This window comes from Apaloderma vittatum, unplaced genomic scaffold (assembly GCF_000703405.1).
Source record: "Apaloderma vittatum isolate BGI_N311 unplaced genomic scaffold, ASM70340v1 scaffold4610, whole genome shotgun sequence".
In the NCBI taxonomy this organism is placed as follows: domain Eukaryota; kingdom Metazoa; phylum Chordata; class Aves; order Trogoniformes; family Trogonidae; genus Apaloderma; species Apaloderma vittatum.
The window spans coordinates 137,406-162,770 of NW_009692761.1; the positions used below are offsets into that span (position 1 = coordinate 137,406).

Here is a 25,365-nt window from a genome sequence, read left to right on the forward strand (position 1 = left end):
TTCTTACTCTCTTACTGACTTCAGCTAAACTGAACACAATGCAGACTACAAAGCAGAACACTTACACTGAAGGAGCACAAAGAGGTTAGCACTGCTTCAGCAAAATCAGTGTGTGTCCACACACAGACACGCAAGCATCAAAGCTGTGAACAAAGAACTGCTGTTTGGGTTTCCCAGGTGGAAGTCCTTACAGAGACCACACACTAGTCTGCTGGGCGTATGTGCACAATGGTCTCGGCTTAAGGGCTGACCTTGCTGTAACATGAATTCTTTGCAGCACAAGTAGTAAGCTACATAAGCTGAAGAATGTCCTTACCAGTGAATCGTTTCTTCCCAGCAATGTCATATTCTGACTCGGGGCCAGTGCCAACAACACTGGTCTCTGGATAGACAACTTCCAATTCTGTGGTTGTGGAAGCAGTGGTGGTCGTGACAGTGGTGGTGGTCGGTGGCAAAGTGCTCTCAAAAAACTCATAGTCTTCAGAAGAAACATAAAATGAAAATATTAGCTTGATTGACATTATTTTGGCTTAACTATGAGAAGGGAAACATTCCTGTCCCACAGTCCCAAAGAAATGCCACAAGCCCTGCCCTAGCTGCTGCACACTCCTTACGGCCCTCTAAGTCACACTTCAGCTTTGCAAGGATTTCTACCAAACTGATGGACAGCAAGCACAAAGTCTCTGCCTTATAATGCAAGTGTTGCTGCTGATTTAGACCTTGCTCACACAAGTTAAACAATGACAACAGACCAATGGATTCATACAGCAATATCCTGAATGCGGTTTGTCTCTCACCTCCCCTCACAATCCCCAAGAGAAGACAGCACAGTAACTGAATCCCCAGCCACAGCCCACAGATGTCAAACGAAGGAAATAAAGGAGTAAAAAAATGGCCTTTTTTTTTTTGACTGTGTATTATTATTGTAAGATGCTAGAGCTGGTTCGTACTGCTCTTAAACAGTCTTCCAAGTGAAGAGGGATAGAGTCTTGTACTTGCCATTTGTGGTTCCATTAGGACCATGAGGGAAAGCAAATTGGCCCACGTGAATCTCCTGATATTGAATCCTCCTTGATATCCAGTCCTATTAAACCCAGAGTTCTTTGAAAATCTACTGCGCTACCAGATTGACATAGAAAGAAGCATTTGGCATCCCTTCTGTGCCCTCATACAGGCCGTGGGACTGAGCTCATGGCTTTGGGCATTTTCTGCTTAAACTGCTAAAGCATTTGTTTTCTGCACGTGACTCGCACCTAAGGGGAGGCCTGGCAAAAGACTTGTGCACTGAGGATATTCTGCTTTTATGGGATGCAAAGAACACGGGATGTAGGACTTCTGCAGGTTTTTTTTCATCCTCTCCTCCCCACACTCTAAATGTTTGCCTCAGTATGAAATGATCAGAATAAAAAGCACAAAAGTCTATGATATTCCTCTCAGCTGCTGCACTCCCTTTTAAAATACTTTTCTGTTGTTGTTGGTGGTTTGACTTAAGATCCCAGCACGCCACCCACAATGAAAAAAACTTTCACTATTCTAGAGCCATAAATTCTACTAAAAAGCTTTGAGTTTAACAGAGGTCTGCACTCACCTACTTTAATATACAGAGGTAGGAGCAGGAATTTGAGGATTAAAAGGAGTAGAACATTAGAAGTCACTGATGGCAGAAAGTGAAAGCTACTTCCAGTAATTGTGAATTTGCATTCCCTATGCAAATTTTTAATTATATGGTGGGACTTGAGGCTTCCTGTTCAGATAAATTTTGTGTGTCCTGGATTATATTATCAAGATGACATGAACATAACTCCCTCTTCTACTTTTATCTGATTTCAGACTTCTTCAATTTAAATTCTGTATGGATTTGGCAGATTAGTCATATATACGTGATCTTGTTCAGTATGAGCATGTTTTACAGTCTGAATACAGACTATACATAAATAAAAAAGAAGACAAAAAGAATGCATTCAGGCCTGCAGAGTCGTAAAAAAATCACTAAGGTATTTCAAGTTTCCAGGGCTTAGTTGTTATTTGGATTTTCTATTTCAGAAGAATTTATTGACTTTGCCTGGGCTGGAGTTAGAAGTTGTACCAGAGAAAGTATATCTAAGATTGAAGCGGTGACTGTATGACCCAGCACTGAATGTAATTTATTTTCACAATAGGTTCCTCTTAAGACTGCAGGATTGACAGAAAGGGACTTTAATGTCTAGAAACAGTTGCCTTTGCGCCCTTGCTCTTAACCCACAACACAGAACTCTAGAAGGAACTTTTCCAGCTCACCACAGCCTCCTTAAGCTCTCATTCACTAATCTGCCCCCTTGAGCTCAATTTGAAAGAAAAAAGACAGGGGAAGAAACAACGCAAAACATGCCACTTGCAATAGACTTTTACGGTTAAACAGTACCATCATCATATATGGCATATGCCTCTGGAGTTGCTGTCACATCTGAATCCAGTCCTGAGAATGTATCTATTGAAGAAGAAAATAAAAAAGTGTTATAGGAATAAAATGGTCTCATATCTATCCTCCTAGTAAAATACTTTGGAATAAAGCTTAAAATAAAAATTTTTAACCAGCCTATTTGTGAAGAAGTAAAATAACTGCCTAGTTTACAGACAACACAGTGATGGTCCAGTCCACTCCACATTTTTAGAACGACAGATGAGTAGCTAGGAGTTTTGCTGTGGGAAAATGGGTGTAAGTCTGCTACTCAAAATTGAGAGTGCTTCACCTCCAAGAGCTCTGGAAGCAGCTCTGGAGCAAAGGCAGGCTGCCAGCAACTGCCTAATGCTCAGGTCAAGGTTTGACAATGTTTGATAGTCTCAGGAACAGCAAATGTGCAACACTAATATGCCAAAAAAACAACCAAGCAATTCAAATAAACTTAAAACTTCTATTCAAATATTTTTGTGGAGGAATAAAAAACAAACAATCCACAGAGCCATGACATTTACAGATGATGTCCATGCTAGCAAATAAGGCAGTCCAAGAGGAATGAATTTGTGGAATGAAGTGACTGGTGCTGGATTTTCTGGGGTTTTACTTTGCACTAGCTCTAGTCTGATCCTGTGGACAGAATGCCCAGTACAGGTTGGGGCATATATGTGTCATCCTGAAGCACTGGCTTCTGCTTTAGCTTCATCCCGCAGGAATTGTTTTTGCACACAAACCCACTTTCTCAATCCACCCCAAAACCCAATGCAAATGTACCCACGGACTTCCCAGATGCCTGTCCCTATATATAATCTCTAATATCTCTGCAGGTCATGTATCTGGCACCAGATGCATCAACCATCAAGTATCTTATCTTGTGAATCCTGAAGGCCTCCCTGAGAAATGCATTTCTCTGCATGTTATTCAGGGAAGCCAAAGAGTACAAAAGCTCACATTAGCCATGGAAAGCAATGTAAACAAAGTAAAAGCATTGTGTTGGAACCCACTGCAGGTACAATTAGAAGTCTTAAAGGGAACGCTGGGGCTAGGAAGAGGCCAGTGTGTGAACAAAGACAAGAGAAAGACAGTTTTGACCTCAGTACACTACAAACTGGTAGTGTTCCTGCAGCACTTGATATGAAAGCAATAATGTTAGTTTTACTAAGATAGAAATACAAACAACGTAAAATTTCATTTGCCAATGTCAAATAGCTCACAAATACAATCTGAAAGATATGTTTTCATTTTCCAGGTTACTTTTATTTAGAGCCAACAACTATCGTACAAGACTGACCTTTTTCTAATAAGATAAGTTTCCTTTAAATACACAGTAGTGACTCTAATGCCAAAATAAGCTTTGGAAATACAGAAAATGGGTTAATTCCTGTCAGACATTTGTATAGCAAAATCTGACACCTTCTCAAGACAGACTTCTGCAGCCACTCTTTAGGAGATCATCCACTTAGAGGCCACTTGACTCCTGTGAGGGTAGTCAGTGACACAGTAGATCTCCTGTTCAATTCTGCAGATCTTCTCACCAGAGTCGGCCAGCATCAGCTCATGTCTACAGCACATGCACTTACCTTTAACTACATGGAAGTAACTAAGAGGCTCAGATATGCAGTCCTTCATGGGCAGATTTCACATCTATTAGCTAGTTAGTCTTTGGCCCACATACAATCCAGCAAAACCAAATTTTATTTTCTTCTTCTCGACTCGTTCAATCTCTTCTAATTCAGTGTGTGCTTCTTTAGCATCAGCCGTAGCATGGCAACAATAGGGGTACTTCCCAAAAGACCTCTCACTTTATAATCTTTTGCACATACACCAGTTGCAGTTCTCCAGCTTGCTCCATCACCCTTCGCTGCAGCTTTTCAGCAAATCCTGTTTGTATCAAAAGAGGCTAGGTCTTGCTACAATTGCTTGCCATAGACTTCTGGCATCTGTAAGGATGCAACCATCACTTGATTTTATCACATGGAACACGTGGCTAAGACTCCAACTTTTTTTTTTTTGTGAGTTCATGATAAAGTTTAACCGATCCCACTGACAAATCACACTTGTGTGGCCAAACTCTTTGAAAATTAAAGACCACTGAATCAAATGAAATGTTGACAATAAATTCTGCTAGGTCAAGCAAAAATCCTGCCACAGAGTAAGTGAATTTGCCAAAGCTTAAGCAAGAATGCTTGGCAGTACATTTTGGCACTTGCAGCCTCTGACTGTTTATGAGTAAAGCACTTAGCAACAAATACCGAGTTATGGCAGAAAAAGTTACATTAAATTCATTAATTTCATTAAATGATGTGGAGTCATTCCCAGACTCAGATTAAAAGGAATGACAACATAAAATTATGATTTGAAAATGGCCACGGGAAAACTGCATTAAATGTTTTGATAGTTCAAGTAATAGCTGTTTATCCCTCTTGAAACAGATACTGCACGTGTTCAACAAAAACTATTATCACTGAATAAATACCACAAAGACACACTTTTCAAGCAAGTTCCTCCATGGAACAGGCAGGTTGGTTTGCTGCATTTGTCCATTGTTGAGGTAGGCCACCAGGATGTAAAAAAAATATAAAAAGATCAAGAAAATCTTCAGAGAAATTTTCATAATTGCCAGGTAGGGACTAATATTGCTCAAGCTGTACAGTAGGTAAGAAACAGAACCTGTCCTTTCAGCCTTTCCCTGTGATGTGTTTGCAGACCTATTATCAAAATGCCAGACAGTTCAGGAGTGACTTATGGGCCATTCTCATTGAACACACAGCCTGGGCAAAAAACTAGTTTACATTCACACCTCTACTAATGGTCAAGGATTCAGTAAGTCCATCTGGTAGAAGACAAAAAAACGAAGTGGAATGTTTTTAAATGTTCATAAAATGAAGTGAAAATTCCTCAACCCACAACTCTGCTAAAAATAATATTGCAAAGCTTTTTGTTCTTCAGATTTTGGAGCCTACGCTCAGATTAACCTCAGCCACATTTTGTGAACTCTTACTGTTCTTATAATACGAATTCTCACAAGAGGTCCCTCAGGTGTCAAATAGCAGAGACTGAAGAGAGGAAACATTGCAGGATATAAGCAACATTTAAGGTAAGCAAAAGGAGCTGGTGGGATTGTGAGAGACTCTGCCAAAAATCATAGTCCCCTTTAGACAACTTTGAAAATACCAGGGCAACCATATACAACAATATTTAGAACACTTTTGTAAAGAGAATTAAGAATAACAAAAGCACCAAAGGGAACATAAAAAATTTTCAAATAAATACTTAACGATGATGGTCATTTTTATACACGTTTGTGTGTATACACATCCATGTAAATGTACATGTGCAAGCTACAATTCTATAAATACACAGTCAAACATGGGGCTGTTAGATAAATATTAACACTTTAAACACTGGAATTCCATCTGCACAAGGCACTAACATCTCTGATTCATTGCTTACCCAGGGTAGCTGGTAAGTGAATTTTCAGTCTTCTGCTTCTGAGATCCTTTCCAAAGGTGCTATTCCTATACTCACCGTGAGTTGCTGACGCCACATCTTTCCTTATCTCTGCACTCCAAAGCAACAGTTCATCTTCCTAGGCCATGGTTATATGTACTTACTTGTAAATCTGCTTTGGCTTCAGAGATACAGGCATACAGGGGATAAGAAAGGTAGGTTCATTGCCCATTAAAACTGAGTACTGCAGTTATCAGATGTCTGACTGTCAACCTTTTGTTTAGGTTATGGCCAAAACCAGGTAAAACGTGGTATGAACAAGCTCAACACCTTAAGACTCCAGTAGACTTATATTTGGTTGCTTTGGATTTCAGTTTGCCACCACATCCTAAGCTTGTACAACCGCAACAGGGAAACGATGACACGCACTGACACTGGCTTATCTTTCCAGATGAGAGAGAAATTAGTGTGCACCTCCCTGCCTTATCTATGCAGAGCCAGGGGTGTCCTTCCACAGCTTCATCCATGCTGTGCTACATTCCTTCTAGACAATCTCTCCCTCCAAGGGCTGGCAAGAGAACAAGAATGTCATTTTGCAAAAGCTGGTTCCACCATGGCTCAAAAGGGGGACTTTCCAGAATCTATGGCGAGAAATGAACACAAAATAGACAAACTGTATAGAGCATTCAGGCCCTTCTGTGGCCTAGAGTGAGAACTTCCTTATATGTGAATGCTTTGACCACGAAACTACTGCATGTGCTTGTGTGCACGTGCATGAATACATGTGACAAGACTGGACTCAACACAAGGTAAGAATTTTGCTGAAATCAACATATTTTCCACGAAAAACTTCAGCTCTAGGTTGTGTTTTGCAATGAAGACACTTAAGGCGGAAGCCCTTTTTCAGCTGCTCTAAGCTCAGCCTTCCTACCTTATTCCCACTTTAAATTTGTGTAACTGTGCTGTACCAGCAGCACAACCAAAGAAGCTCAAACAGCACAAAAGGAAGTTACCTTCTGCATTGCACTCGGGTAGGCCATCAAACCCTAACAGCAAGTTGCCCTCGTCGTCGTACTGTCCATAGGTGCCTGGAGGACAGGTTGGGGGTGGTTTCTCAGTGGGTGGTTCAGTGGTTGGCTCAGGAGTTGTGGTGGTAGTTGTAGCAACAGTTGTAGTGGTTGTAGTAGTCGTTGTGGTAGTTGTTGGGGGTATTGTTGTTGTAGTAGTAGTTGAGGGAGTGGTTGTTTTTTTAATCATTTCAAGACCAATCAGAGGTTTCCCTCCAAGGCTTATTATTGGCTTATCTTGTGCACTCGCTACAGGTTTACTAAATCTTCCATGTCCAAACAAAGGTATTCCATCAGGGCTCACCATTGGGGCACCCTTTTCATCTAGGAGAGAAAAACAAAACCAAAAAAAGCCCACCATTAATCTGTTTTGGGCATGTAGCATGGTATTTATCAACAGCAGACACCAGAAGAGCCCTGAAAGTGGGATCACAGCCTCCTGTAAGCAAGCTCACAGAAAATAAGGCTGTTATCTAGGAAAGAGCCATGGCTAAGGAAGCTGGAAAACGATTCAGAAGAACCTTAGATAAACCACAGTGGTTTTCACTTTTATCAGCTGTTTGATAAACACTTTTTGGAAAAACTGCAGGGAGGTTTCACTTCAGAAGCACAACACATGCAGACAGTGCCTGCATTTAATCTAAGTGAGTCTCACAATCGTTGATGAAAGATACGATGAATCCATGTTCTGCTGCCTAATGTCAACCATGTGCAAGGAAAAAACTGGGATGAGCTGGTGAGATGCTGTCACTGCAGATAAACTTTTGTGCCAAATTCTGGATAGTGCAAATATTCATGGTAACCAGTTTAACAGCAGACTCTGAATTTGCATTCAAGAGATCTATACAGGTGAACTCATATGCAAACAGCAGTGCCTTCACAGATCACACACAGGGTTTTTTTTTACTATTTGTGGTCAGTTTGAGAAGAAAAAAATAACCACATACATATAGCTGATATAGTGCTAGTGTTGGAAATAATTATTTCTATGTATGTAAAGATATAAACAGGCATCAATCCTTATTCTGGCTCAGTTCTACAGTCCTTTCTAATGCTGATAAAAGTGAGATGGACTTGTGTGATTCTTGCTGTCTTGTAATCCAGAGCCCCACAGGATGCCCCAAAGCATTCCCAGATCCTGCAATGTGTTGACTGTCTGATGGAGACCTGAGGTACAAGCAACTCCAAATGGCTTGCATGGGACATAGGAATGTGTGAAGCATTCAACAGCTCCAAGAGTTGTATCACATAAACAACAACAAAAAAGTAGATTTTTTTGTTTTCCTGCAAAGAAGGAAGGTGTCACTTACCAACAATTGTACGTCCATCCCCTCCTAATTTCACTCGGAGAGGCTTGCCTTGAGAATCTTGGAGGTATTTTCCTTCAACATTTAACACCAGCCCTCGGTCAAGATCTACAATCTAAAAGCAATAGATAGATTCAAGTTTAGCTAACACAGGAGGAGGAGAAATTAAATTTTACAGCAACAGAAATCCTGAGGAAATCCAGATGCTAAGTGTGTTGTTCAGGAATACAACACCCACCAACTTTTAGAAGCGAGTCACAAGTGCACAGTAATCACAGAAAAATCACTGCTGAAGAAAGCAAATCCCTAGGACCTGGGCTTCAGACTTGCACAACAACCACACGCATATTGCCTGCTGTAGCTTCCATGTGCAAAGGAGCAACTTCCTTGATTTTCTTGGGCTGCACAACTCCTAAGGTGGACTCCTGTAATACTGACATGAGTATGACCCTGAGTCCTTTTGAAGATGGGATTTAAAAGTATGTTTTAATCAAAGAAGAGGGAAAAATAAACTAGTTAGCTTAGATTTAAATAGCAGTGAAAACAAAGTAGCTAAGATTTTAATTGGGGTAGGAGACTGAAACAAAAGCTTTTGTCTCATAAAATAAATCTGTATGAGAACTTGTACTGAATTCAAGAGGTAACTGCAGTTAAAAACTAGTCCTTGCTGCTATTTCAACCCAAAATAGCTGAACTGTATGCTGTTTTAACCTGAAGCAACAGACTCTGAGCCACAGAATACAAAAATGCAAAAGGTAAAAGGTGTTAAGTGCTGGGTAGAAACTGGGAAGAGGATGTGAGTAGCAGTTCCAGGTTGGCAAGGCAGACTTACTTTTGGTGCTGGGTAAAAGACTGTAGTAGGAGGGGCAGCAGATCACAAGTTCAGTCTCTGAAGCCCTCCAGGTCCCAAATGTTGGCATAGAGCCTCTTGCTTTTACAAAGCATTCATCCTGCTTGTGGCAATGCCCTCCTCTCATGGGGTATACAGAGACGCCCTATGACCTTTTCTCTGAAGGTATCCCCACTCCCTGGAGTGTATTTCAAGGGCTTTGGGCATGTTTTTCAAAATGCCTCCCCTGAATGTGACATACCTGATGCACCCTTTTATGTTCCTCTAATGTAAATGGTAAGACTGAAGTGGCCATAAAATAAATGTCTTCATGTGTCATGCAGTGTGTGAGCAGCTCTACAGGTGCCACGAAGGATGGTCACAGTGTCCTGCATTTGGGAAAACATGCAGGAAACACCAGTTCCTTCCCTGCACTAGTGAGTTATAAACGTACTGCAAAGGGTTTTAAAAGACAAGGTCTTGGCATGTAGGCACCAAGTGGGGCCTTCCTATCAATGGCACCTGAGCTTTTCTGAAAATACCACTGGAAACAAGTCTGTACAAACAGCAAAATGCTTAAAGATGCCTACATATGTGCCTTTAAAGCACTGTAACACTTAGGGAGTAACTTTGCTTTTTGATACTCTTGCTCACAAGTTTCTCCCTGGAGCATGAGTCTGTGAGAAGCGTTGTTGAACACATCTTTCACAGCAGCTCTCCCAGACAGTTCCCACTCACACTGCACAACAGACAAGCCCTGAGTCACTGGGGAGGATAATTCCCACTGACTTTGAGTTAAAAATGTTTCACTGTATTTATGGGAGTAACGCTGTAGTTGAAAATTCAAGGTATCAGGCTTTAAATTAGACATTTAAAATGTTCAAATAATGAAATGCAAAATTTGTCATTAGATTTCAACGGAATATCAGAAACTAGTTCATTAAGTATAACCTCACTTTACAGCGTCGTTGACTGAGGGCATTGTTCTTTCTTAATGAAAATATAAGTACAATAAAAGGCAAAAGCATCTTGAACTTGGAGAGAAGGTCACCCTACCCACTTTGTTCCTTGAGGGCCATTGATTACTCTCTGTCCACTTGGTTTTCCATTATTACCAGGTATTACTTTTCCATTTCCATTTTTTGTTGTAAGATTAGGTCTGCCATTGTAACCTGAAAGAGAGAAGAAAACACACTACTAACTGCAACCTGCCAAGCACATTTTAAAATGAAAAGAAATGCATTTTCTGACTGATCTGGATATAAACAAGAGCAGAACGAGCCCTCATCACACTGGGCAAACCAGGTATTTATTTCTGCTTGGAGCAGCTGTTGTGACACAGCCAGATCCCTGAAGATGACATCAGCATCTGAAATATTTTTTTTGTCAAGAGGTTAAACACTCCTGGTTCGTTTCTACCGTATTTATTTGGTCTATTCATTTCCTCCTGGTATTTTAAGAAAGCAGGGAAACATTTCTGGACAGCTTTACAGCCATTAAAACATTTTTGATCTTTGTAAACATTTGAGAAGTGGGGTAAAGGAAGAAACCATTATTAAACACAACTACTTGTTCAATCCTATCCTTGTACGAAGCTGTAGTGATAAACTGAAAGGAGAGGGATGGCAACTACCTCCAATTTCTTTTTAACCTGAGTCCTAAGGAAGGCCTCTCCTCTAGCTGAAAAAACACTGCTACAGAGACACACTCAGCTCAGAAGTGGAGAAGCAGTGGCACTGAACTGCAGCCCCTTCAGCTCAGAAAGGGCAGTAATCTTCATATCCTAGCTCAGAGAACTGTCTCCAGAAAAATATATATGAAAATATATACATACATTGGCTGAAAACACATATTAACTGATCTCTCCTCGGTTACTAAATTTCCAATTGCATGGCTAACATTAAGCTGCTATACAACCTCCACAGAGAAATCTGTTATTCTTTCATGCCAAGCTTTTCATCCTCCATAGTATTATTTAAGGCCCACTCCCATCTTAAAGCTGTGCAAGCTGGTGGACCTCTGCACACCACTGACCCTGACTAAAGCACAACAAATACAAAAGCCCAGCTACATGGTCTTCACTGCATAACAGCAAGGCCACAGCAAGCAAAACTTTCCATCTACATATGGCATAGAGAGTATTTACTAAAATACCCAGGTGACTCGATATTATTTTGCATGTCCATGCATTGGATAGGAAAAAAAACTCCTTTATCTAGAAAAGTCACAGATTGTTTGGGATTCTCCCTAGCTGACAGGGAGAATCAATAGGTGACACATCTTGACATGCAGCGGACCCTCTGTTCCACTACCCAGGGTCAGCAGATATTCTACCAGAAAGCAAGTCTCTAACGTCCAGGTTATATCATAGCCATAAAGATATTAGAGGGTCTGGCTGCAATGTGAGCAGTCTTCAATAGGAACACGTAACCCTGATCTGTCTTTCAGAAAAAAAAAAGAGGAAAGCAGCTTAAAAATTAATTAAAGAAAGCATAGAATGCCAGGATAGCATAAAGAAACATTTTACTGCCTACGGATGGGCAAGGCAGTGCTATATAACCTACAAAAGCCTTTTAGTAATCCATATGATAAAGAACTATATACATGAGAGGCTGTCATATTCTGAGTTCAAATGTGATTTCAGTGATCACTCAGTGAAGTCATTGCTGGATAAGGAACACAGCCCTTTTTCCAACTTAATACCTAAGTGTCATCTCCTCAGATCAGACCACAGGACCAAAGGTGCATGATTAGGCAATGTCCTCAAGAACTAAGCTCCCAGAGAACCACCAAGATAAAAGTGATAGGTTATACTAAATAACTGAGCCTGCATTCTGATGGAGGGCATTTCATCTAACTGCTGATTTTAGGAAATACAATTCAGTGAGATTACTATAACAAAGATGAGATACCTTGTCTATAAGGAGGTCTAGCAAATTGCCGTTGGGAAGGGCTCCGTAGCCTGGAGTTCAACAGTCGCTGGCGAGGGGACAAAGTGGAAGAAGAAATTGTTGGAGAAACAGTATGTGTGGCAGTAGATGTAGAAGAACGTGGCCAGACAAAGCTTGGTTTAGGTGGGGTACGCTTGTTGGAGGACTGAGTAATCTGTGAGGTTACAGCAGAGCTTCCTGGTAATCCGGGAGAAGGTATTTTTAAAGTTGGAGTTTTTTCCTTCTCTTCCTCTTCAGAGCTTACTTTATGAGGTAGAAGTGTGTCCATAGATTTCCTCTTATTGCTAGTAGTGTCATCATATGTGTTTTTGTTACCTCTAGAAACAGAAGGGGACCATTTTGCTGCCAAAGATGTGGGCTTCTCTTCCACTTCTTTCTGATCATATTCACTGTAATAATCATCATCTTCATTAGAAACTGACTGACGAGATTTAGATGAAGAGGAGGATGGAACTTTTCGAGCAAGTTCAGCTTTGGACATTTTTGAGGGCAACAGGTCATATTGTTTCTCTGTCTGGGACACTGTTCTTGTAGCAACCCTGGAACGAGTAGGTAATGATGGACGTGCTTGTCTCGAAGAAGTGGATGACAACCTTGGATTATTCTGGTTGTCTTTTGCTGTATCACTGGCAGAACTGGAGTCTGGCTGAGTAAGTTTTCGGTTGTAGGAAGGTACCTGAGAACCTGGCTGCTGTTGCTTTGATAGAGATGAACTTGAGCTTCCCTGAGAGAAAGATGCAGGTAATCCCCTAGAAGGAGACACCTCTTTAGGAAACACAGAGTGGCTGCTTGCCCTGTCACGGTCCTCATCATCATCTTCCTGTAATTCTTCATTACTCTGAGAAGAGACATGAGATGGGAGGCGCCGGCCCCTTGAATGCAGTAAGGAAGGACTGGTTTGTGCCCTCTGTGGAGGCTCTGAGTGGGAGGTCTTCTCCAATGGAAGATGAGAGGGGAACATCTTTTTAGGCAAAGATACACTTGGTTTTGATTGAGCAAGCATTTCTTTTAGCTCTTGACTGTCCTGTTCTTCAGGCTTATGTTTAGAAAGAGAAGACTGAGAAACAGAATGCTTTTCTGGAGCAGCCACTCGACTTTGTTTTTCTTCTGAGTCAGAGCGGGGTGACTTTTCACTGTGTGCCTCTTTGAGGTGAGAATCAGAATCAACCTGAGAATTTCTTCTCTTGTAATAGAATGCTGAAGAAGACTGCCTGGAAGAGGGTAGAGAAGGAAATAAGGGGTTTGCATCTTGTGAGTCCTCTCTATAATTTTTATCAACATCCTTTCCATTGGATTTGGCACTGGTGGAAGAGCGAGAGTGAGGTGAAGTATGACCAGAAACAGCAGATCTTGATGAGACTGCTGCTGCAGCTAATTTTGAATCCTTCCACGTGCGAGAACTGGAGCTCAAGGAAAGCCTTGTTTGCTGTGACCTTGAACTGGGCTGTCTTGCTCTGTCCTCTGCTTCTTCACTGTCAAACTCATTACGGCCACGAGTATGGGAATCTGCTGATTTGGAAGAGGCTTGATGTGAATGACCCATAGAGCCAGACCTACTGGAATGGCCTGGGACAACCTCATGAGAGATAGCAGACTGTCGATTTGATGGCAAAGCCAGGTGATTAGACTCTGAATTTTTAGAAGACACTGGCTCTCCTTCTGCATTACCTGCAGGAACTTTATTTTTGGCAGGCAGAGGATGGGAAGCGGTCTTGGAAGGCACATTAGTGTTGCTTTGCCTCAGTTGCTTTGTTTCATTATCTGTGTGTTTAGAAACAGCCAAGTCAGAAGAGTGTTGTGCTGACAACGGCAACAGTGTTGGTGGCACGTGTGTCTCTGGGCTCGTCTGCCGGGATACCTCTGATGCGTGGGTTCGAACGGAGGTCCTCCCTGAGGCAAGGACAGGGTGGACTGGCCGACTAGGGGACAAGGGTCTAACATTTCTCCTCTGATCCTGGGCTTTTGGTGGTGGCGTTAGAGCTTCTTGAGAGGAATCACGATCATCTGTCACCTCAGTGGACTGGAGATCAGGTTCCAGCTCTCCTGTCTTTCTAGAAGGCAACTGAGATTTACTTGGGACCCCTCGAGTCAAGATTTTATTCTTATACTCAGAAAGAAGATTCTTTTTATCACCAACATTAGGTGAACGAACAGATGACTGCTTAGAGGAAAGTGACGGCTGGACTTCTGCAGAAACAGAAGAAGTTTGAGAAGGAGATGAGCCAGCATTCCCAGGTTTTTTAGCCTCTGAATTATCTTGCCTATTTGTTTTTCGCTGAGCAACTGAATCCTCATGAGCAGCTGAGGGGTGAAAACAAAATAAAAATGTTTATTTACAACAATAGAAGAAACATAAAAAACTAACCAAGAGAAGAAATCAGCCAGGTAGCAAGAATAAAACCACTTATTAGAATATGATACAATAATTATTTCCGTATTAAACAGTCTGTGGAATCTGTGTGAGTAGGTTTTCCTTTGTAGAAAGGTACTTATGTGGAATTATTGTACCTAGGATAAAACTTGGAGCCATTAAAATCAAGTATCTAAAAGTAGAGACTGTAACATCCTACCAGTGGAATCAAATCTTCAGCTGAGCTTAGTCATGTTGGTGGCATGCTGCTGCATTACCACATCTGAGGCTCTAGCCCACATTTTTAGTTAACTCAGCAAATCTTCTGTCACTTCAACAGCATCTTTTCGGCACGAAGCAAATGCATGGAGTAGTATCTAAGACACTTTTAAGTGGCTTTCAAGAGAGGAAGTTATCAGGAAGAGTGCAACCAAAGACCCAAAGCACTGTATTCTTTGGCCTTTGGATAACAAGAGCACATAGTGATTTCACGAAGAAAGTGAAGTCTGGCATGCATTTAAGATGTTAAAATATCCATAAAATATTCTTTTGTGTGCTACAGAGAGTGACAAACGCTTTGGGCTATGTAGTGATAAAAAGAGCTAACAGAAACAGTATTAAGGAAGTAAAATCCCACAGGTTAGATGGAGCACAGAGGAAGTGAAGTCAGTAAAGTAAGAATTAACTGGAACCAAAGCAAAAACGGGTAGAATACCAAATCGGTGCACGTGCTCACCTGCTGGGATGGCGACACTGAAGGCTTTAGACTGAGGACCTGGTCCCCTCCTGTTTGCTGCACGAATTTTGAAAATATAGCGCTCCCCAGCTTGCAGACCGTCTATTATGGCTGATGTTGTAGCTCCAGAGTAGGTGACGGACTTTGCTCCAAATGGCTTGAGAGCCGGGGCGTATGAAAGAATGTATTCTGAAATGATTTGGCAGACGGTTGGAAGGAGGAAACTGAAAACAGTCCTGTTTCCAGCGGACAGACTGTATGGGCAGGATGAATTAGAACGTGCATTACTAAAATTAATACACTAGCAATGCACGTCGAGTCAACAGCTGGAGTATAAAGATATGAGTGAGAGAGATATATACATATATGTGTAGGTAAGTTGAAATTTGTTCATCTTAGCAGATAAAATCAAATCACATCAATGACTCAATATGTTAGTTATACCTTTGTAAAAATAAATAAGCAACAATGCTCATCAGAGTGAAGTGTCACCAAGAGGAGCCAGACAACAGTCACATGCACTTCCAGAGAAGGTGTGGGAGACATGAGAGAGTTACAGCACCAAATACTGGACAGTTTGGTGTGCTGCACCAGGAGACCTCTTTTTGTTTCTTGGCACCAACTAATAAAGGGGAAAAAAAATTAGTCCTCTGAAAAAATTAACTACTCTAAATCAGAAATAACAGAGTAAACCTACAAAGAGAAACTGCACTGAAAATATGCATGAATATTGCCAGGAAAATACACACCGTCCAGACTACTTGTAGTCTGAAAGACTATGGAAATGTTAGCTAGTGTGCATTGCTATAATCAGAATACCTGTGCTGTTACAGCTGACAAACCACAAACAGATTTTAGACTTGCTAAGGGGAAGAGACAATCTTAACTTACTGATTAGCTACTGAGATATTTGCAATGAACACATGACTTGGAGACTATTACTCCAAAACAGAACTTGCTCACAATGGTGGACAAGACACAATTGTGCTGCTGGCTGTAGCTACATCCACAGCAAATAAGAATGTTAAAAAAAATCTTCTTTCCTACAGAAATTATTTGGAAGAAAAACAAAATGGTGTAGCCACATAATTATCATTCAAGGCATCGGTATTAAAATCAGGTGACATTATGCATTACTATTAATTACTTTCTTAGTCTACATTTCCAACAGAGCCTTGAGACAACAATAATTGCACTGCACTTGAAGATCCTAGTCATGCAAAAGCAGCTCTGCCAGCTCCAAAGGCCTCATTCCTCAGCAGTGCTGGAGCCTGAGGGGCATCCCCATGAAAACAGCAAAGCACTTACTTTAATCTTGGAAACAATATTACTGAAGTCAAATATAAATGTTTCCATCTGAGACTCTGCTTAGAGGGGTTTTAGCTGTAGCCTACAGGCCAGTAGGTAAAACTCATGCCTGGATGATTGAGGCTCTTACTCAGAGAAGATACTTCTTCCAGGAAATAACAGCACTGCATATTGCAAATGGTAGCTGTAGTATGCCTGTCTAACAAAATCAAAATCTAAGATGCTGTGCTTAGCTATAGCCAGGGCTAAACACCACTGCCGAGAGTGCAAAGCAAGGTCTTGTTGCCACTTAAGAAATTCACCCCACTCTCACCTCTCAGTTTAGGGTTGCTGTGGTACCTGTGCTCTGTATAAGTTTGCTGGGTTTTTTTTTTAATTCCCATAGGAACACTTGTAGGCATGAAGAGGAGTTTCCCCTATTGCACTCCCAAGGACTGCAGGTAAGATGTCAGCCTTCTCTTTTAAATCCTCTGTAGGAGGTGTGAGTATTAGACTAAAACAGGATTTTAAAAACAAATTCCAAGGGCTGCCAGTTTTCTCTCTCTACATAAAGAAATACAATGATTCTTGAGGAGTCACAGTGCTCTGATGGGAGCACTCCAGAACATAACAACATCTTCAAACAAAGAAAAAGCTTTTTTTTTTGCTTTTTTTTTTCCCCTCCTTGAAAATGAGCTCATCTTCATTGTGTTAAGAAATACCTACTCTAGGTGATTCTGCTCTGGCAGGGGGATTGGACTAGATGATCTTTTGAGGTCCCTTTCAACCCCTAACATTCTGTGATTCTGTGAAATAAATCATGCATAGTTCATAAAAACCAAGAAAAAAATCATCAATATTTTATCTGCAAATGCATTTAATGCTCAGTAGAAATAAAAATCAATGTATTAGAAGGCATGGTGAGCTTTGGGCATTTTGTTTGTTTAAGATACGCAGGAGTTGCTATAATTGCACAGGTGCAGATGTACTCTCAAATGGTGACTCAAATGTCTACTGGAGGGCATTTTCTCCCATTACTTCAATATGTGGTATAAATATATGAAAGGACAGGGTTGAAAAACAAAGGACTGAAAGACAAAAATTCCTGATTACCATCTGCTACCAAAAGTACTATGAAGTGCTAATACAGTGATTTCATTTAGCCAGTATAAATATAATTTTGGACATTTATTTAGTTTTAAAATAATACCTCTCCTGCAATACTTCATACTCAAGAAAAACATAGATATATTAGACGCTTTTAAATGTTCAGCTTTTGAATATCAGGTATCTTTAAAATTATTGCCTTGCATGAATCATCAGCAGACAGAAACGGACAAAGGGCTACAGACTGCTCAAAATTAGGAGCAGATTTGAAATTTCACATTATGTCCCTGTATGACCCTACTTTAAGAAATAATAATTCCTGGACACAATTGCAGCTTCACTGAAGCAATTGGCTTCAAAGAGGGAGGAATTCCACCACTTCCCTGAAGAACACGTAAAGTAGGTCTTGTATGCAGACACGGTACACTTCCCTCCAGGCCAAAGGTTTTTTAAATCCTGAGATGCTACAGTGCTGATAAGGTACCTCCAGAAACTTGTGTAACTCAAGAACTCAAACCTGTCAACCACTGGAGAAAGGGAGCAGCCAAAAAAAAAAAATCAGAGAAAGTTGTTGGTTTTTCTTTTTTTGTAAATCCTATGCAAGTAAATAGCCACTAACAAATTAGCTTTACAGTCATGTACAGTAACGTTGTAGTACACAAGGCTTATGTGTGATATCTGTTGAAATAGCTATTTACGCTTGCTGCTTAAGCAGAGGCTTTCCTTCTGTGATAAACTAAAACCAAAACACAACATAAACCCATTCACTTTCTCAGCAACTACACAACTTTTCCTTCTCCACCTAACTGTTACAAATCCGTTGGGACACTTCCTTCTTGAGCTCCATTTGGACCTGCTTATTAACAGAAGGGGTAAGCATACATGTGTGGCACCCTGGGAAGCTCTGTGACATCCCAGGCACTCTGTGACGATGGCTTCCTAGCAATGGTGTGGATACACTGGGCTGGAAACAAGAAATCTTGCTTGGGCATAAGTCATTAACAAGTCAAAAAGTCCTGGCACAATCAGCAGTTCCAGCTTGTCATGGAGCGGCAGTCTGGCTTTCAAAAGACGAGCTCCTCGAGGGGGTTAAAATCCAACAGTGATGACTTACCTTTTACTTTTCCTTCACTCTCTGGAAGAGCATCCCAGGATGCTGCTACAGAGGTTGGTTTCCCCTTTAGTGGCCAAACATCCAAATTCTCAGGAGCACTGGCAGGAGCTATAAAACAGCCACATGCAGAAAAGGCAAGTAAGGAAAGCTGATCTTCACAACACGCACCTCATGCTGCTTCTTATAGCAGAAATAGCTATACAGCCATTTCAAAGATAAATGTGAGGAACACTCATGGCTCAGGTCCTGTATTACATCTCTCTATCAGACTCCTGTGTTGGAATTTCATTCCATACTTTTCGGAACAAGCTGTCTGCACTAGACTGCCACTGCGGCTTAGCTGGGATGAGGTAATTTAGTTGATATGGACCACTTCCCTGTACCAGAGGCCCCACAGCTGCTACATGGTGGAGGCAGGATTAAAATTTGCTGCCCACAGGCAAGGACAGCAGCCAGGCTACTCCTCTCAAAGAAAGAGACACACCCAGCTGCAGGGATTCAAGGTGCTGACCCCTGCCAGGTCTTGTATTGGGGTCACAACAACCCCAGGCAACACTACAGACTTGGGGAAGATGGGCTGGAAAGCTACCCAGCAGAAAAGGACCTGGAGGTGTTGATGGACAGTTGGCTGAATACGAGCCAGCAGAGTACCCAGGTGGCCAAGAAGACAAACAGCATCCTGGCTTGTGTCAGGAATAGTGTGGCCAGCAGGAGTATGGAAGTGATCAGTTTTGGGCCCCTTCCTACAAGAAAGACACTGAGGTGCTGGAGTGCATCCAAAGAAGGGGAACAAGTGGTGAAGGGTCTTGAGAACAAGTCTTGTGAGGAACAGCTGAGGGAACTGGTGCTGTTCAGTCTGGAGAAAAGGAGGCTGCGGGCTTCTTGCGCTCTACAACTACCTTTCAGGAGGTTGTAGCTAGGTGGGCGTTGGTTCTTTTCTCCCAAGTAACAAGCAATAGGACAAAAGGAAATGGCCTCGAGTTGTGCCAGCAGAGGTTTAGATTGGATATTAAGAAAAACTTCTTCACTGAAAGGGTTGTCAGACACTGGAACAGGCTGCCCAGGGAAGTGGTTGAGTCCCCACTCCCCGAGATATTTAGAAGTGTAGATGAGGGGATTAGTGACATGGTTTAGTGGTGGACCTGACACTGCTGGTTTAATGGTTGGGGACTCAAGGATGTTAAGAGTCTATTCCAACCTAAACAACTTAATGACTCTATGTCCCGTCCCACAGAAATACCCAAGCCATCTCTCACCGTTCTTGCTGCCCTAAAAGAGTAGCCCCTGTGTGCTCCCCAGGGTATTGCTGCAGCAACACAGGCAGGAGGCACTGGGGCTCTCCCCATGGTCCCATTCCTCTGTTATCCCAGGAAACCACTTATTCTAGCTTTCCTCCAAGTCAGACCTACCACACAGCTCAAACCTTAGGTCTTGTGTAACCCCAACGATCTTTTGAACACATACCTGCCTCCGGGGTCCGTTGGTAAACAGATACACTCCATTTGCCTTCTTTTTCTCCCTCCAAGATTTGGACGGCAAACTCGTACACGGTGTCTGGTGCCAGATGCTCCACCAGCGCCCGACGGTTGGACACCTGCTTATAATCCCACCTTGCCGACTCCCCCTTTTCCCGATAGCGAACACTGTATTGCCTGGGATCAGAAACACAGGAAAATATAAGTTCACATGGGAGCTCCTGACCTGCTCAGCCTCAGCTGAGCTGGGTTTTGGGAGGGCCAGCAGATGCAGGGTGCACTGGCAGGCATCTTTCCCATTGCAGTGGTGCTTCCTTCAACTGCTATATGGTTGTCTTAAAAGTGCATTATGTTCCGACAATTCAGCTCAACACCTTGCCTCTGTGGGCTGTGTCCTGTTCCCCACCCTTTCTTTCTCCATGCACGTATAGGGATTTGCTGACTGTGGTAACACACCCGCACTTGAATAGCAAAATATCCCCAGTTGGTGCTGACAATATTTCAGAAGTGAACTAAACCCCTTTAGTTCAGCATTTACACAGACCTTTAAATACTAGAGACCAGGGTGCAGGGAGACAAGGAGAGCTCATCACCCCACATTCACCCACATCAGATTTCTAACAGCTTCTCTGAAGCATCCCCTATCAGCCACTGTCATAGGGATATGCAAATTCCTATGCCCTGGGCTAAACCATACAGACAACTGTAATTCAATAAATGCAAAAGCAATCAGTAGCACCTTGACAGCAGTTCACCTTGGGTATGCATTCAGAAAACACAGGGCTAACTACCTGTTTGCTGCAACCTTCTGTTTTTCATACAGGGGGTCTGTCCAAGTCACAAGCACAGACTGAGAGGACATAACTCGAACAGTTATGTCTTGTGCCACGTCCACCTCTTCCTCCTCTGAAATGGCAAAACAAAATAGCGTACCAATAACATCAGAGTTCTCACTAAAAGCAGCAACTGTCTTCAAATGACGTTATACTGCACACACAGCACAGATGAATAACAAATGCAGTGGTAGTGGAAAACCAAATACATTGATTACTGATTGTACCCCATGGAAACATTTTTTCTTCTGTTACGCATCTGCTTACAAGATCAAAATACTAACATATTCTACAGTCCTTCAACATTCTACCAGTGCCCAAACTGTTACAGCAAATGTCTTATTAACATACTGATGTTCATCATCTCTGGGAAACTTAATGCTAGAGCTGCCTGGAGAGCAGAAATTTTGCCTTACAAAAAAATCTGTAACTTTAAAACTTGGTTTCATTTTGAAAGGCAATAAAAGCAGAGATGGTCAAAAATTTTTCACAAAGGATTCCTGCATATTTTAATTTTGAGTGCTTCAAACAGCTTTTCATTTTTTATGGTATATAAGGCAAAAATAAAAAAAAAACTTGAAAGAAAAAATAAATTCATTGAAGTGGGATGTTTTGACATACCAGAATGTTTTGCAAATAATTTACAAAACTTTAAAATTAAGTGAAACTAATTTGATTTCTTTGAGGTTTTTAAATTTTGATGAGTCTCCGTTTTCTATCTGTCCATCAGAGTTTTTCCAGTTCAGTTTATCTATTGCCTCATGAAAGATTTATTACTCTTCCTATTAGTGTCACAGACTCTATTCCCAAGTCTCCCAGAGGCACCGAATGCAGAAGGCGTCAACTTCCCAGCCCAAGTTTTACAGAAGAGTAACACTGAAAAATATTAATATCTCTGAAAAGGAAACAGGCCACTAAACTCCAGAGTATGATTTCATTCATTCTCTAGGGACCTTACTCATGTAGGAGTAAACAGGGGCCACATTACCCCAAAATCCAGTGCTGCCCACACATAAGGCAGGCAGCGGTGAAGCATATCTCCCTTCTTCTGATCAGGTTTTAATGCAGAGGGTTCTCAGACAATTCCAGATTTTCAAGCTACTACACTGAAGTGGATGAGAGGACCCATATACTACTCCCAAGTGGTTTAGAGGACCTATTCACAAGAAGTTTTGCAATGGGAGCATCTGAAGTGAGAAAATGAGCATAAGAAGTGGATGGCACCACCTTCCCAGAAAAAGTAGGAGGTCGTATTTCAACACACCACAGTTCTCAGTTCTGCCGAAGGTGTTCACCACCATCAAAATATCCAAAACGCTCTGCCACCACCACGGCATTCCCATCGCAATGTGAGAAGATGAGAAAGCAGCGTTGGCATGGAGATGACTCAGAATCTTGTTCATCCTTTTTAACCTTGTAAGCAGTACGTAATGCCTTCTTTCCATAAGAAAATGAAAACTTTTGCTGAGCAGGTTTAGGTTTCTTAAAATTAACCCTTCAGAAAAAGGTGCAAAGATCTGACAAGAAGGTATACCATTGTGGAGGTCCTGGCTTTGATTTAATCAAGTCTTCTAATCTGGTTCCTTCATGCTATTGGCATAACATCTCCCAAGAGCTAGAGAGGAGGAGATTAAAAAAAAAAAAAACCAGAAAAAAAGAAAAAAATCCCCAAAAACCAACAGAAACCCAGCCAACCATGCTGCGGAGTTGTATCATTTTATTAATCCTGACTGAGTTAGAAAAGCAGAGACATTGCTCAAGCTCTTTAATGTGAGAAAAACCTAGCAGTTCCAGTACCAGGAGTCTAAAAATCACAAAGCTATCTCATTGTGTTCAAACACCTCTATGAATTAACAGCAGATGTGAAAGAAACATACCTGTGACTTTTCTTTTAGTTAAAGATGACCTATAGACAGGTTGACTGCGTCCTTGGGAGTTCCTTGATGGCAGTGAAACGACATGAACTGACTCAGAGGCTGTACATGTAAGGGAAAAACAGAGGCTTTCCTATAACTTTTTTCACTGAAAAAAATTTTAGTCTTTTCAGACAGAACTCTCTTATTCTCTTCGGAGATACAAAAGGAGAAGCTTACCTGATAGTTAATGTATTCAGAGTCATGGCATTCATGTCAGAGGGTTCCATACGCATGCAGTAAGAACAGCAAGGTTTGTTTGTATTTTAGAAGCAGAAAAGCAAATTATTAACATGAAAAGATCATTACAAGAGTCCTGTATTCCAGGAATGAGTTCTCCTGATAATCTGGGATAATCTGGTCATTTTTGGCAACATTTATTCTCCCTCTTTTAAAAAACACAGTATAAAAGTAATGAGAACAAGAAGTAGATGCTCCAAACCATACTACACAGTACTTCTTACAAATATTGTTACTGAACTCCCACTAAATCTGTGACAAGATTTCTGTTGACTTCTGTACTGCCTGTAGAGACTCTCTGCCTGCAGAGCAGTGGTACATGATGGGCATCAAACAAACAGGACAGCATATGCCGCATTTACGTGTCTCGACCCTGTCACCTTCACACAGATGACAGTGTCCCCTCTGTGAGTGGTGCATAGAAAGATAAAAAAGCAAATACTAGACAAAGGATGAAGAATAACTACATGATTCCGGGTAGGAAAAGGGGGAGTAACTGATAAAGGTGAACGAGGAGTTCCCTCTATTTGGAGAAATGGAAATAAAGATGTATGTTCAATTAAAAAAAAAAACAACACAAAGCAGAAAGGGGAATAGAAATTTACAAGGCAAAGACAGGAATTTTGTCAGTCACGTGTGATTTTGGAATCATCAACCATTTTGTAACCTAAGACCAGACCATCTGCAGGACAGTCTTCCATCTACAGGAAAGTTTTTGAGATAAAGAAGCCTAACCTCCAGCAAACACACCTGAATGGCATAGGAGGAAAATAAAGATTCATGAGTGCAGACCCAGCACCTGCTCAGGTGAGAAGAGCCCAGGCAGCAGGACGGGGGCAGGTCAGCCATGACACAGGCCAGTGACACAAACTGCACCAAGGGAAATGTTCAGCCTCTGGGGAAATAAAACTGCTGCAAACCTCACTGATATCCTTAGGTGGGAAATCCTTTAAATCAAGGACAGGCGATCTAGGGCACAAATGCAAACCATCATAGCATGGCAGGGTGCACATGCAGAAGGACAGAAGAGGCCAGCATGCCTCAGGAGCCCTTAGTGACCAGGATCTCATGAAGCAACTGGAGAGAACATGACACAAGAGAATAGAGACACCAGCACAAAGCCCATGAAGCAGTTTTAATCATAACCATGAATATATTTAATTAAAGCATTGTCTTTTCATTGGTCTGAAACAACGTAGGAATGTAAAGTGTAAGAAGAGGACAAGAAACAACGGATTTCAGAGCAGTCTCATTTCATGCAAGGAGAATCTGAGCTATGGCTCTTCTGCCAGCCCTTCCTTTGGCTATCAATATGAGTAACTCATACATCGTGTCTCTTCAACACAGCATCAAGTTCTGCTACACTTTCCACCCTGGTTATATTTTTCTGTTAAGAAGATGTTACAGTTCAAAATTATAGTAAACACTTTCTTTTATAGGAAGTCATTTTGATGGCTACAACATTACAAGGGCGTGTAGCAACAGGATGAGGGGCAATGGTTTTAAGCTAGAGCAGAGTAGATTTAGATTAGATGTTAGGAAGAAGTTCTCTACTATGAAGGTGTCAAAATACTGGAGCAGGTTGCCCAGAGAGGAGGTGGAGACCCCATCACTGGAGACATTCAAGGACAGGCTTGATGGGGCTCTGAGCAACCTGATCTAGTTAAAGATGTCCCTGCTCACTGCAGGGGCGGGTGGACTGGATGACCTTTAAAGGTCCCTATGATTCTATATGATTCTCTATGATTCTATTTATCTGTGATCACCCAACAGGCACCAGGTATTACAGAAGTGTGTTAGCTCAGCTACATGCTACCCAGGGAAGTCTGACTCACCTAGTTTTCTTGCTTCTTGGTTCTGTCGCTCGTGTAGTAGTGGAGCATAGCTCATCCTTCGGCTGCTCTCTCCATATGCACGGAGGGAACCTTGGGATCTGCTGCGTGGACCCCTGAAGCCTGCTCCATAAGGTGGCTTCCACCGAAGAGGTAACCTGCCATCTGGAGGCTGGGCACGCACTCTCAGAGGTCTGTTTGGCATGTCCTTCTCTTCAAAAAACAAGCAAACACAGACAGAAAAATCACCAGTTATTATGAAGCAAGTGACATGTACAGCAGGCCATACATCTGTTGCAAGGAAATCTATTAAATAACATCAGAATAAAGTGTATAATTTAATAGTTTTTTGAATGTTGCTATAAAACCCAACTGCAGTAACAACAAGTGGGATGTACAATACTCAATAGTCTTTTCCCAGGCTCTTTAAACAGACTGGT

The 25,365-nt window shown here is 41.7% G+C and overlaps 1 protein-coding gene across 1 annotated transcript in view; it reads right to left on the reverse strand.

Annotated features, from left to right (window-relative positions):
- FNDC1 (fibronectin type III domain containing 1) overlaps positions 1 to 25,138 on the reverse strand; it is a gene marked incomplete at its 5' end in the record, with an annotated part of 43,949 nt that extends 18,811 nt beyond the window's left edge. Inside the window, 13 exons of the mRNA XM_009866604.1 lie at positions 317 to 478; positions 2,402 to 2,467; positions 3,848 to 3,850; positions 6,898 to 7,275; positions 8,262 to 8,373; positions 10,144 to 10,259; positions 12,000 to 14,339; positions 15,125 to 15,313; positions 18,633 to 18,740; positions 20,097 to 20,284; positions 20,899 to 21,013; positions 22,818 to 22,916; positions 24,929 to 25,138. Coding sequence (XP_009864906.1) covers positions 317 to 478; positions 2,402 to 2,467; positions 3,848 to 3,850; positions 6,898 to 7,275; positions 8,262 to 8,373; positions 10,144 to 10,259; positions 12,000 to 14,339; positions 15,125 to 15,313; positions 18,633 to 18,740; positions 20,097 to 20,284; positions 20,899 to 21,013; positions 22,818 to 22,916; positions 24,929 to 25,138 — 4,086 coding nt within the window. The remainder of the gene's footprint in view (positions 1 to 316; positions 479 to 2,401; positions 2,468 to 3,847; positions 3,851 to 6,897; positions 7,276 to 8,261; positions 8,374 to 10,143; positions 10,260 to 11,999; positions 14,340 to 15,124; positions 15,314 to 18,632; positions 18,741 to 20,096; positions 20,285 to 20,898; positions 21,014 to 22,817; positions 22,917 to 24,928) is intronic.
- Between the last annotated feature and the right edge of the window lie 227 nt (positions 25,139 to 25,365).